Below are 14,397 nucleotides of genomic sequence, written 5' to 3'. Positions count from 1 at the left end.
CCGCACTTTGCAAAGTGCACAGTCTATTTGCCTTTAGTAAATCAACCCCACTGTGACACACAAACATAACGTGTTAAATCTTGCAATACATGCAAGTTCTACTCACTCGCATACACCCAATAAAACTATCACAGTGTAAATAAGCACATTTTTTTTTAAAAACGTACATCTATGAAAATGATTATAATGATCAAATATATGATCACATAACTTTGATGATTTATAAAAAACAACAACCTCTACTCCATGCTAAAGGTTCCCAATAAAGACATGTTAAAAATATATACTGTACATAAAATGTATAAATGTATAAAAATTGAATATGCTAATATATATATATATATATATATATATATATATATATATATATATATAAATATTAATGTGTTGGACCACTGCTGCCGCTATAAACCCCCCCAAAAAAAAGAAAAATAAACCAATAGTGATAATTTACTAGCAGCGCTGTGTTTAAACTGTAAAAACATACATGCTATATACAGTAGGTATAAATATAAATATCCAAAAAAAAAAAAAACAGTGATTCATATAAACCAATACACATATATAAATATATTTGTGCTAGACAAATAATATTAAAGTCCTCAAAACACCATTGTGTATCAGTGAGTCCAAAAATACAATAAACATTGAAAGATCAAATATAAATAAGGATGTCTTCTTCCACCATACCAATAGTGACCACTCTATGTAGACTCCTTATCCCAAAGAAGGTAGAACACTTACCAGACAGTATTTATTGTCATTTTTCAGACAAGCAATATGTGCTTCATACAAGAAGTCTCCACACACCTCTTCTTAATGAACCATGTTCCACCTTTATTCCACTCCGCAACTCCACATAGATAGATAAATCCCACATAGCTCTATCTCCAGTACACAAGATCAGCGCATCATACAAATATATAACAGGCTCTCACCACCGTATTTGGCCCAATGTGTGCCAGTACAATCACTACCGCCAATCTTTCTTACTAGTTACACCAAGCCACAGTTCAACATGTTTCGTCATATCTGACTTTATCATGATAAAGAGCCCGTTATCTATTTGCATGAAGCGCTGATCTTGTAAACTGGAGGTCGAGCTATGTGGAATTTACAGATGTGTCTGTGACAACAAAGCTTTTGGTGAGATATACTCTAGTCAAATAAAGATAGTACCTAAATTGAGGAGAGTTTTTCTGTTCATGTGATCCCTGGCTAATAACACCTATTTGGAGGTGTGGAGTGGAATAAAGATGAAACAAGGTTCATGAAGAAGAGGTTCGTGGAGACTTCACAGTTTTTTTGGGATATTTATATTTATACTTATAAAGCATGTATGTTTCTAGTGTTTAATTACAGCACTTCTAGTAATGTATTACTATTGGTTAGTTTTTGATTTATGATGATTTATATATTTATGCACATTTTCAACAAGATCTTTTAAAGTTCCATACATGTTCATACATATATTTAATATATATCATAGGTCCACATCCATTTCAGCTTTCTTGTTTACTTGTTTATTGAACACATTTGTATATACATGTTCTGTGGCTCACTGATATAATTTTAGCAAAAATGTGATTATCATAGGAAGAAATGAAGAGTCCCACAGCATGATTTAGCACAGTGACCATCTGTCTGCCATATTTAGAGATGAGTCATAAAATGCAGCTGTTCTTCACATTCAACTGCTTCGCTATTTCAACCACTAACCAAAATAACTCAAACAAGTGGTGTTGGCTTACCTTGAACAAGGAGGTAACATGAAGTGCTGACTGTGCCTGCCTCGTTGTTAGCTGTGCAAGTAAACCTCCCGCTGTCTTCAGCAAATGCTTCACGAATTACAAGTCTTACAATTTCTTGTTCGTAGGTAATTTGGAAATCAATTGAATTTTCAATACGGTAATCCTCGCGATACCAAACCACAGTTGGAGAAGGGTGACCAGCAATGTGACACTCCAAAGTTACTGACTCGCCTTCAAAGACTGTTACATTTTTTAGACCCTATTAATAAAAACAAGCACCTTAGTATCATTAAATCTATTGGTACATGTGACAGACTACACACAACACCATGCTTGATGATGGCTATTGCACGTTTGCCCTAAAAAATATTCAGTTAGCATTTAAAAGGTATTGCTTACTGTATATATTTTCTTTCCAGCTCAATATATAGAAGTGTAAAGACATTAATTCTGAATCTGTTCCCACAGTCTTTAACCACTTGCCAATCAGCCGCCGTAGTTATACAGCGGCAGGTCAGCTCTGTTACGCAAAACGACGTACCTGTACGATGCTTCGTGTACCAGATAGTGGGGACATGCCGATTGGCTAGAGGGGGAGACAATCAGTGGGCCTGGCAGATGCGATGTCCACCGGGCACCTGCGATCGCTCCCCATGGAGGCAGAATGGCAGTGTGTCTATGTAAACACGGCAGACCGCTGTCAGTGAGGAACACAGGGATCCTGTGTTATTTAGGAACACAGGTCTCTATATTCATCCGGTGATTACAACCCCCACATGGTTAGAAAGCATCCCGTAGGGACAAATTTAACCCTTTGACACCTGCCAGTGTCATTAGTACAGTAACATCGCACATTTTTAGCACTTATTACTGCAGTAATGTCACTGATCCCCTCAAAAGTGTCAAAAGTGTCAGTTAAGTGTCCGATCTATCCGCCCCAATGTCGCAGTCCTGCTAAAAATCGCTGATTGCTGCCATTACTAGCAATAAATAAATAAATAAATAAATAAATAAATAAAAATGGCATAAATCTTGTAGATGCGATAACCTTTGTGCAAATCAATCAATATACACTTATTGGAATTTTTTTTTTTTTTTACCAAAAACATGTAGCAGAATACATATTGGTCCAAATAAATAAAAAAAATTAGATTTTTTTTATTGGGAATGTTTTGAAGCAGAAAATAAAAAATATTGGGTTTTTTTTTTTGTTTTTTTTTTTCAGAATTGTCGTTTTTTTTTGTTTATAGAACAAAAAATAAAAACCACAGAGGTATTCAAATACCACCAAAAGAAAGCTCTATTTGTGGGGAAAAAAGGACATAAATTTCTTTTGGCACAACTGCGCAATTGTCAGTTAAATAATGCCGTGCCGCATCGCAAAAAATGGCCTGGTCATTAAGGGGGTAAACCGTCTGGTCCTTAAGTGGTTAAAATAAAATGTTAAACATCTACCATTCTTTAATGAAGAAAAAAAAATGTGCGCATTATTTAAATATTATGAGCTTAATTAAATAGTTATAGCTATTCAAGACGAAGATTTGGATAGATAATAAATATTGGCATGTATACAAAATGAAATAAAAATATGCAAGATAAATATAACAGACCACAGCCATACATACTGAGTCTTTGTTTTAAAGTTTTGTTGTATAAACACCTTATACTTATATACATGTATGTGTATACATTTTAACTATCTACATGTGCAATAAATAGACTCTTTGGGTGCAAAATCTGGTGCATCTCTGCATAGAAACCAATTAGCTTGCAGGTTTTTTTTTGTCAAAGTTTAATTGAACAATCTGAAGTTACAAGCTGGTTGGCTGCCATGCACAGCTGCACAAGATCTTGCACTCTCTCATTTTAGTAAATCAACCCCTTTGTGTATACAGAAGACACACACATAATACATAATTATTAAAAACAAACTTTCTCAGCTACTGATAAAAAACTAAAAAAAGTAATCTGTTTTTTTTTCTTTGCCCTTTAAGCATAACTAAGATGAACTACCCCAATGCAAAGATATTTACACATTTCTGGATTGGGAACTAGATAAACACAGGCTCACTTCCAAATGTTGAGCCTTTAATCCATGAGTTATATTACTTACAGAGACTATTGTTGGTGGAGAAACCGGGACTTCAGCTGGTTCTGGCACATGGGCTGCTTCTTCAGCCTGAAACATATGGAAGAGTGTGAGCTTTTCTATAGGCAAGGAGTCTAAAAATAAGCATCATGCGAGGACGGGTGTATAGTGTTACTCCTGCATATGGTCATGTTAGAAGCATGGTAAAGCACTAATAATACACCCACATGTAGAGAGCAGCAAGTAGTAAAAAGGAAGGGTTGATGAAAAGATAGTAGATGCCTACTTTGTTATAGCATGTTGTTATAAGAAGAATCAAAGAAGATGAACAAGAGTCTCTTAATAACCAACCTCATACTGGTACTGGAATCTTTCCTCACGCGAATAACCACCTGTAATGGTCAAACCTATATCTCTTGTCTTTGTAACATCAAATTGGGCTTTGTAAGCATCGGCGGCTGGTTCTGCCAAAGGATATGGTTGAGAGACAATTTTTTCTGGTGTTGCTCGTGCTTCAGCCGGTTTTAAGTGCGGGGCATCCACGTGTTTGGTAATCTTTTGTGAAAATGCTGTTGAAGTTAATTCTTTTTCCAGAGAGGCAATGGCAGATCCTGCAATTGATACCTAGCCCAGCCAGAAGGAAATGTATTATTATTTGATCACGAGGCTGCATATTTTAAAGATGCCCTCTGTTTTTATTATTTTTTTTCTTCATGTTGCACCTACATTTTGGAGGAATGTCATTATCCAGGAATGTAATGTTTCTTTGATTTAGAGGTCCTCTTTTATATTTATTAAGAACTGTTAGATGTTCTTCTCTTTGCTATGCATATCTCGCAAGCAGCAAGGCTGACTTTTTTTGTACCACAACAAATATGTGCCCTATCAAGTCTGAAACATGTATACTGCAATACATTTTTCTTGCTTGGTTTTATTAGTAGATTTGGTAGACTTTTGGGACTTTGGAATTAATGGTTTTAATTCTGCAATATAAGCTTAAAGCCTATGTATAGTTAAAACTTTTTTTTTCTTAATGGAGTAAGGAAGAGTTAAACCTTTGTCAGTTTTTGTTTTGCTATCTCTGTCCCATCAGTGATTTTCTATCACTTCCTGTCCTGAAGATGCAACAGGAAGTGGGAGAAACATGTCTGAAAAGTGAGAGAAATACCCCTCTTAGACAGTTTTCACTGGGAAAGATGTTTTTATTTCTTGTTACTTTCTCTTCCTTTGACTATAGTCATTAGAACAAAAAGAGAAGGTGACTCTATGGCTCTACTCATTGAGGACCCATAAAGGAGAAAAAACCTGACATGGGTCCTAATGCTTCCCTACACTATCTGAAGGAAAAACAAACGTTTTGGCTATACATACACTTTTATTAGGGGTCCTTAACTTTAAATGATTACACTTCAAACATAACTCTGGGGGTGCAGCACCTCATCCAGCCTGGACATTTTGTGATGGCAATGTATACTATTCATGTTTATCGAGCACAGAGGCTCACTATAAACATTAATAGCAAGCATTTTCATCACAAAATGCAAAGGCTGTCAAGGCACGGCACCCCAAAAAGTCTACCATATGTTTCTTAATGTAATTTTAGGAAAAGTATTGCAATATATATGAATTGCAATATATATATATATATATATATATATATATATATATATATATATATATATATATATATATATATTAAATTGTTTAAAGAACATCAGTTTTCTAACTGTGATCTCTTTGCACTGCATTACTAAATTATCTATGCACGGCAAAGCTGGCCATCAAAGTTAAAAAAGAAAGCCTTGTGACTTTTGAAATACCCTGCATCAATATTTTCAAACTGTTCTTTACTTAAAAAGAAAGTACAGAGCATCTTTAAAATCAACAAAGATGAAAAAAGCTGAAGATTGCCTGCTGCACACAGAAAAGACTGGACGGGGACAGACACCAAAAACAAATGAGCCAAAGACACAAAGCGCAGGGTTGTTATCTGCAAAAGATGTGGTAAAATATTTCAAAGTTTCTCTTTTTGCATTAACTACCACAGTGAAAGTATTTAAAATAAAATGTTAATAAATAACTTTTTTAGTAAGCAGCAAAAACAACTGCAAGTGTTACAAAAATAAAAATGTATATATTATTATATTAATTTTAAAAAGGGATGTTTTAATTACTTTATATTTATTTTGTGGTGAATATCAGACTATATAAAAATATTACAAATATCCATTTAACATGAAAATTGTAAAAATAAATTTGAACTTATGTAATTTAGTTATTCTATTAAAAAATCAGTCAACTGTCTTAAAATGTGTATGAAATGCTCACAAAGACTTCCTTATTTCTTAAATTCTTATGGTAATTAACGTCTGTGGCTGACTGAAGATGATTTTTTCCACAACGCATTCATAAAATGTCAATGTTGTTCATAAAATGTCAATGTTGTACAGAAGAATTGGATGGTTTTACCAGCAGTATCAAGCAGCCCAGTTTAGTTTAGAGCTGTTTACTTTTATTTGACTGACTTAAAAAGCCATTACTTTTTATTGGGTTTCCGAAGCCATACTGCATATGTCAACCAGTAGGTTCCAGTGGCCAGCTTTAATGCATTAAAAAAAAAAAAAATTGATACCTATATTGGCCTTGGAACAGCTCAGTTGCGTTGGGAAAATAGCTGACCTATGAAAAATAGCTGACCAAATCAGCAGCCAAACTGTTTTTTCCATTTCTCTTTCTCTTGAAGGGAAAACCCCTTTAAGCCCACCTTGGTCTACTTACTGTGTAGATACTCCTAAATTCAATGAATTCAATATGTATTAAATGGATATTTGTAATTAGATAATAAGAGTTTAGTGAAGCCACAAAACCACCAATTTAGTCAATGTAGTATTGGCAGTTGTGGCAATAAATGCCTTGCCTGACATACAGGCTACTTAGCTCTTACCTCATGTGTTTGCTCAGCTTTAGGGACTGTAACTTTAGTGACGGTAAAATGAGGAATAGGTGTATGTGATATAGTTTGTTCCACTTGGACAACCGGTACAGTTGGCGGCGCAGGAATTCTTTTAATCTATGTTAATCAATAAAGTTTTATTGACTTTGAAATCATATACAGTATAAAAAAAGTAATCAAATAATAATGGACATGTTTAGAGCCTAACCTGTGGTACAGGTGTTGGAACATGTTCAACAGGGACAACTTTTGGTACTGTTGGGATGTGTACTTCTGGAGCTTTTATGGGTTTAGTGACAACTTGACGCTCAGGTGAGAATTCAACTGTTTTCCTAGCAGAAACATGCTCTTTGTATTCATACTGCAGAGCTGTTTCTTCAGCATAGCCTTCTTCTGTGTATCCAGGTTGCCTGACACGAGCCTGGTCAACTGCAGCAACAACTGTAGCCACAGCTCCTGCTTTTTTGCCAGTTCCAATCTAAAGATAACATTAACAACATTTATACATACCTCCATATTGAAATGGCAGAAAAATATGACAAAATCCACAAACATAAAAATCAACAGTATTAATTCTGCTGTCCTACGGCTGGTGGCCATTTAGCTCAATAAAGCTGAGCACAGTAGTAAACAGATTATATATGTCTGTTGTGTTCTTGATCCTATATAGGTCCTCCGATAATGAACATATAGCAACCAATACAAGGCTGCCATGTTGTGGGCTGAATGAAAGACCTCTGAGGGAGTATTACAATTATCTAGACTCTGGTTAGATTGAGTTGGCCATCCTTGGAACAAGAAATAATATAAAATGATAAAAATTGATGACCCATGTCTTTTCTTCATGATGCCCTGATTCCTTGTGAATTGATATAAAACATGGCCATCTATATTTGTTACATATACAAAATGGCCACTGTTGTATACACACAACAGCTAAATCTTAATGCAAAAAGGTTACAATGACAAAACTTTCCTTCATCATAATGCTTTTAAATATTCTATATTCTATATTAGGGGTCTCCAAACTATGTCCATACCTTGCCTACTTCAAGATTTTACCTGGCCTGTATTTGTAACTTATTCTGTATTTGTGTAATTAATTTCCATAGAGCACTATTGCAACCAATGGCACTGAGTGGCCATGGAACGCAGCATCATTCATTGTTATGGTACTGGTGACTGGCAAAACCATACCATAAAACAAATGATGCTGATTTTGAGTGGCAACATTCAATGTATTCATAAGAGGACCTACTCTGCCTCTTGCCTTCCATAAAGACCAGCATGCCACTGCTGTGGTGAAGATTGTAAAGTAGGAAAGGAGGAGGGAGGGCTCTGATGTGAAGGGGAACTCTGATGTGAAGAGAGGAATCTGATGTGAAAAGGGGACTTCAATGTGAATGGAACTCTGATGTGCAAAGAGAGGCACTGATGTGGGGGACTCGAATATGAAGGGGGCTCTGTTGTGAGGGGCACTCTCATGTAACAGGTTGACTCTGATGTGTAAGAGGGCTCTAATGTGAAGAGTGGGCTTTAATGTGAAAGGGGGTTCTAATAAGAAAGGTGGGCACTGAAAAGAGGATGATGTCAAGGGGGATTCTGATGTGTAAGGAGGGATCTTATGTGATAGGGGACTGATGTGATAAGGGGGCTTCTTGGAGCATGTTCATTAATATCAATTTAATTAAATTATACTAATTTTTTTTTTTGTCCCACAAATATTTATAAAATATACAATGTGGCCCTTGTACTTAAAAGTTTGGAGACCCCTGTTCTGTATAGTATGTAAAAAATAATGGCAGGTAAATCGAATTTCTTGTTAAAGCTTGTATGGTACATATGTTTTGCATTTGAATGGTTTATTGTGTTATTGCTACATATTCTAAATGTTTACTCCTTTGCATTAATACATATGCCCTATAAGTCTTAGCTTATACTTGAATTTACCAAAATGATAACATGTATACATATAAAAGACACAGAGGTGCAAACATATCCATGACAAGCAAAGACGGCTCATATAAACCAGGAGATTTCAGAACCTCTCTGTTTTTATATGGCACTACAACTTTCTTTAACATGCATGCAGTTGGTATGTGCCAAATTTTAAGTGACCAAACAAAGAGGTGATAAGTAGAGAATAGACGTGGTGGTAAAAGAAAGAAGTGCTCAATGACTAAAGATGTGCCCAGTGAAGAAGGTATCCGTGCTGAGGATGTGATCATAGGGCTTGTACCTCCTCTTTCTTGACAGGCATCTGAGATATAGCTGGCAAATCAGCGCCTCTAAGAGTTCGGGTTCTTGCTTGTTCCACAACGGCCAGAACAGTAGCCACCGCCATTTCTATCTCAGAATTGTAATTCATCTGTTTGGCCATTAAATGCACAGGATAACACACCATTTTAACACCAGACGGTTTTCTTGACTTAAAATTCACACAAATACTCTTAAATGTCACTGTAAAAAATTTAAACTTGCATGTGTGACCAATGCCATAGCTGTTCATAAGCCTTTTACTTTAATATTTTTGGTGTTCTTTTTCAGGTAATATACAGATTTAATGTGGGTTTTCCATAAAGCCATTGGTACTGGTCACAAGAATTTAGTTAGTAAACATTCCTAAAATAAGTAGAAAAACAAAAATAAGGTAGGTGTTAGCATTTATGGTATAAACCAGAGGTGCATTATCTGTAATTTAGGACCCCACGTGGTTTAGAGAAACGATTTTAGGGGTTTAGGGTTTCCTCATACGTCAATATATCCAATATTTTACTGGAAACCCTTTTCTTTTCTATGACATTCACAAACTTTTGGCCTTCGGTTGCAAAGGCATACAAGCTCCTAGAGTCCAATGTTTCAGCATTACTGGTCTAGACCATAAAAGTACCGGGTTATGATTATGACCTCTGCAGATCACGCAGTCAAATTCACCTGCTCTTGTACTGCGTGTATTTGTTCCCGCTTGGCTGCAACTCCTTCTATAGTTCTTGTAACTGTTTCTTGTTTGCTTTTGTCAGTGGACATAACTATAGTGCTTACAGTTTTTTCAGCTTCTTTTTTAACCTGGTGTTTATAAAAGAAATGTTTGCTTACAATAAAAATATATATGAATTATGATGCGCAAAAAAAAAAAAAAGAATAAATGAAGTGGGTAAGCTGAAAGCATGGTGATGGTAGATTTGTTTGATGAAGATGAAGGCACAAACATGGGAGTCAATAAAGCATGTAGCAAGCTCTTGTTATATTTATGCTCTATCTATGCAGGGACAAGCTGGACTGGCTGGTACTAAATGAATGTAAGGACAACAGCTCTAGTTGCATGGTTGGATTGATATATCAGCCAGTATTTAAACTTAAAAGGTCAGTCCACAGAAAGTGATATTTTGGCTATAGGTGGAGTCTGGTGCACTGTTACCTATTAGGTTTGTGTATCACTTGCAGGCTTTAACGACTAGATCTCACCCCTCCTGCTGCACTCTCTGCAAAAATAGTTTAAAACCCTAACAGAAAAAGTGAGACTCTCTCATAATTGACATAACACACACAGCTGTGCAGACTTAGATATCAGTTTTCAGTGGACTGATTTAAACCTTTAGTGTAAAGAAATTTCATAGATAGCCTCAACATGAAGCCACATCAATTGACATGATATATTTTACCGCATCATGAGACCCAGGAAGTTCTGTTGTATATCTAAACAAAAGCCCAGAATTTTGATTGAATCAAAATGGTTGATAATTTGTTCTCTTGTCAAATATCTCCAGCTTGCCCCTGATTTAGACGCATTTGTGCTCTATTTGCCACTACAGCTTGGCATGGTTTTCTACCTGTTCATGGACAGGCTGAATGTGCACGGCAGACATTGCTGTCCTTTTAGCAGTCACTTCAATGGCACTTGGAGCAGGCTCTCTCACTCTGGCCAGGTCAACAGCAGCAACTACTGTAGCAACAGCTGCTGTTCTCCCTGCTCCGTAGACCTATATCAGTCACATCAAAATACATGTTTCAAAGGTAAAAACTGAAAAAAATATCTTTAGTCATACAGTGTTATCAGATTAACTGAATAATTGTTTGTGCTATTGTTTACCATCAGTTTTGTTTCAAATAGGCAAGTTTAAGGTGTTACATTGTAATATAATAGTGGTTCCTTATCTATTAATTCTTCTTGATACAAGAAGGAATGGCTCTCACCTTCTATCCAGCCCTTACAGGATAGCACATGTCAACACATAGGAGAAAAAGGTGATATGGCTTTTACATGCAAATATAATGTTCCCCTGTCAGCGACATTACACAGTAGATAGATATAGTTGTTATTGTTACTTCATGGGCAGTTGCACAAAGAATGACCTATGGGGGCAATATGTACTACTACACTAGGAGGTCATAAACTTTTAGATTACAACAGTAAACCCCCTACTTTTAAGAACAAAAATCTACATAATACCAGTATTTAAAAATGTATATTTTTACCTCTCTCTGCTCTAATCCAGTGACAGTCACCTGCTCCCTTGCTTCCCACTTCTGCTCAGTCTTCATCTGTGACGTTGAGGAGGACACAAATACTTCATGCTTCCAAGGAGGTGGAACCTCAGCACCAGCTGATATTAGTGAACTCCTTGAAGGAGATGGAGATTTCACAGATCTAATTGGAGAACTGGACAGTCCTCTTCCAGCCGGAGAGACTGACCTAAAGGAACATTACATTTTCATAACATTAGTTACATGTATATATAAACATTTTACAAATAATTCTTAGAAGAAGGAACTCACTGATGTAAGTTTAGATTTTATGACAAGTCATAATGTAGATTACAAAAAGATAACCAAAAATGTATATATATATATATATATATATATATAGAGAGAGATATAGATATAGATATATATATGTATATATGTTTATATATATATATATATATATATATATATATATATATATATTGTATATATAAATACAATTTTTGACTCTGCTGCATTCTGTATCCTAGCCACATGATGGCACCATTGCACTTTCTGAAAACTACATGACAAGCTATAGGTATAGGAAACCAGACATACTCTGCTCTGAATGCCAAAACCATTTAGTACTGTGATGCTTTTTTTTTTTTTTTTGTACTAACAGTTCAATTTTCAGGACGAGCTTTCTGGGAGTACCCCCTTCTTCTAAGGTCCAAGAAGTACTCATTTGCACCTTATAAGAAGTAGGTACTCCCTGAAGGTTTGTCCTAAAAGTTTAAATGTTAGTGCAAATTAAAAAAAAAATACAGATAGTACTCACTTGATTTTGTTACAAGTGCACTAATATGACTATAACCACCTCAAGCATATTATAATTCAAAGCAGAGAGCTTTACCATGTTCACTGCTTTTTATCCTAAATTCTACATATGCTTGATTTGGTTTAAAAATATTATTAGTCAACATAGTTGAATTTAAAGGAGATTTCGGACTTGTACACAACTTTGTGCCAAAATTTACAGTGGGAAATCAAAAACCTGCAATGTTTTAAAGAAGTATCCTTGCTTGCACAGATTATATGTATTAAAGGGTCATTCCCTCCATTATTTCAAGAAATGGATAGATGCTGGAAAGCGTAGTGTGCCTTTCAGACTTTCTTGCTCAGCCCTATACTATCTTTGCGTCTTACTTCTCTTGCTGCAGCTTGGGAGTCTTACTCCTGCTGTATTCTTCAGAATGTGAAATAAATGAGAAATCCAGCAGCGAGACAGACCCGCTTCATAATGGCCACTGTAGGTATTTATGTGTCAAAGTCGCAAGGCTGGTGCTGGTTTGAATAAACACATCAGCACATTTCAGGAAATAAAATAAAACATTTGGATATTTTAACCGTTGATAAAGTACAAAAGCCAAACTGACTGTACCTGACAGGTGAAGGAACTGGGGCTTTCACATGTCTGACAGGAGAAGGAGATTGCCGTATAGGTGATGGTGATTGCTGCCTCACCATCTGGACCTTAGTAGGAATCACTGGAGTCGGTGATTTTGATGAAGGCTTTGGAGGAATTCTGGGAGGAGTTTTATGGGGCAGTTGCCCTTCAAATGTCATCTCAACTGTGGTACTGGATCTTGCATCAAAATGAGCCTCTACTCTCTGTAAGGGTCAAATATTCAGTGAATTATGTTCACATGCATGTTACAATATTTTATAGTATAAACATATATGTACACTAGTACAGCAAGTACAATGCAAAGTTAAGTGCTTTACTATAATAGAAAAGCGACAGCTAAAGAACAAGCAGAAGGGGGAAGAAAGTTTTGGATAGTTCAAGACAACAACATGACACAACTTTAACTAGTGTACCTTTTCGAAACGTGCTTGTCTTGTTTGGGAAATCTGAGCAGTCGATACAATTGTCTTTGTCTTTTTGGCAGGTATTTCTTCGTCAGCTTGTTTGGAAATAAGGAGTTAATGTTAAAATTATAGAATTAAAACATTTAAAAAAATCTATTACTTTGACAAACAGAAAGATTTGACAAATATTTCCCCATGAAAATATAAAGCTTTATTATTTCAAGATATTCAAACTTAACCAGCAAGTTATCCTACCTATTTAGTTTAGTTCATTCAGGGAGCAACAATTATAATATATGAAGTGCAGTTACACATAACAGCTAATCAGATATAATTATATTGTAATCAAATCAATAAAAGAGTAAGGTAGGCCATACACGGATTGAATTTCTTTCCTGTAACCACTGGCTGCCTGAAAGAGATTCGCTTGATTTCCCTTTTGTGATGGTATTCACCTTCACTGGAAGTGAGGAGCAGATTCTTAATGGTTAAAATTGCTTCAGATGGGACAGTAATATTTGTCAGCAATGTCTTCATATAGAAATATGAAGATTTATTCCCACTTCACACTGGGAGTCTTACACTGTTGTAGACTATTGCCATGGAGTCTGACTCCTAAATAATGTGTTTATTCCATATCCCTGCATGCCAGACAGGATTCCCTATTGTTTGTGTATTGAAATGGAATGTGGATTGTGTCTGTCTCATTGTTAAATGTTAATGACCTCACATTGTTCTGTCTGCCTTAAGATAAGCTTATTATGGGATGTATATGTGTATGTGGATTGGCTGCTAAGGGGGAGGGGGGGTTGTCCCACAGTGTATATCTTTGTGTACACTGTAGGGGAGTGTAAAACTCCCATACAGTTTTAATTGGATTCAGAATGTCAGGGCCTGTTTTCAACAAGGTCCACCTGGGCGGTAACGCTGTCGGGGAAAACTGTATAAAAGTATTTTTCTTGTTCAATAAAGAGATATACTTCACCCTCAATCTACAGTCCTGTCTCTCATTGGGGGAATATGCTACAAGGGATTGCTATGTCCTTCATACTCCCTTGGATAATCTTGTAAGAGCTTGTGAAAGAGCTTGTACTTGTTCCTGCTTCACTCTCTGGGGAAAGTGAGGGTTACCCACGGGAACCTGGAGCCTTGTTGTAGGTGCAGGACAGTGAGACTCCAACCAAGCTGCGGCGGTTTGTGGGGTCTGAAGTGGTTACGGTGTCTGGTGGAGTGCTTGGAGCCCTCGGGAAGCACTAGGAGCATCCGTCAATGGAGGTGCCGGTCCG

At 36.2% G+C, this 14,397-nt stretch overlaps 1 protein-coding gene across 1 annotated transcript in view; it reads right to left on the bottom strand.

Annotated features, from left to right (window-relative positions):
* Positions 1-14,397, bottom strand: part of LOC309558726 (titin-like) — a 320,308-nt gene that overhangs the window by 281,495 nt on the left and 24,416 nt on the right. Inside the window, exons 5-14 of the mRNA XM_082261775.1 lie at positions 13,121-13,206; positions 12,681-12,910; positions 11,270-11,486; positions 10,624-10,773; positions 9,728-9,859; positions 7,002-7,271; positions 6,785-6,910; positions 4,192-4,464; positions 3,865-3,930; positions 1,752-2,010 (exon numbers count right to left, since the gene is read on the bottom strand). Coding sequence (XP_082117901.1) covers positions 1,752-2,010; positions 3,865-3,930; positions 4,192-4,464; positions 6,785-6,910; positions 7,002-7,271; positions 9,728-9,859; positions 10,624-10,773; positions 11,270-11,486; positions 12,681-12,910; positions 13,121-13,206 — 1,809 coding nt within the window. The remainder of the gene's footprint in view (positions 1-1,751; positions 2,011-3,864; positions 3,931-4,191; positions 4,465-6,784; positions 6,911-7,001; positions 7,272-9,727; positions 9,860-10,623; positions 10,774-11,269; positions 11,487-12,680; positions 12,911-13,120; positions 13,207-14,397) is intronic.

This window comes from Pelophylax lessonae (assembly GCF_965119305.1).
Source record: "Pelophylax lessonae genome assembly, chromosome: 6".
Lineage (NCBI taxonomy): Eukaryota > Metazoa > Chordata > Amphibia > Anura > Ranidae > Pelophylax > Pelophylax lessonae.
The sequence above is the reverse complement of the archived record's forward strand: the minus strand, read 5'-3'. Positions and strand labels throughout refer to the sequence as shown.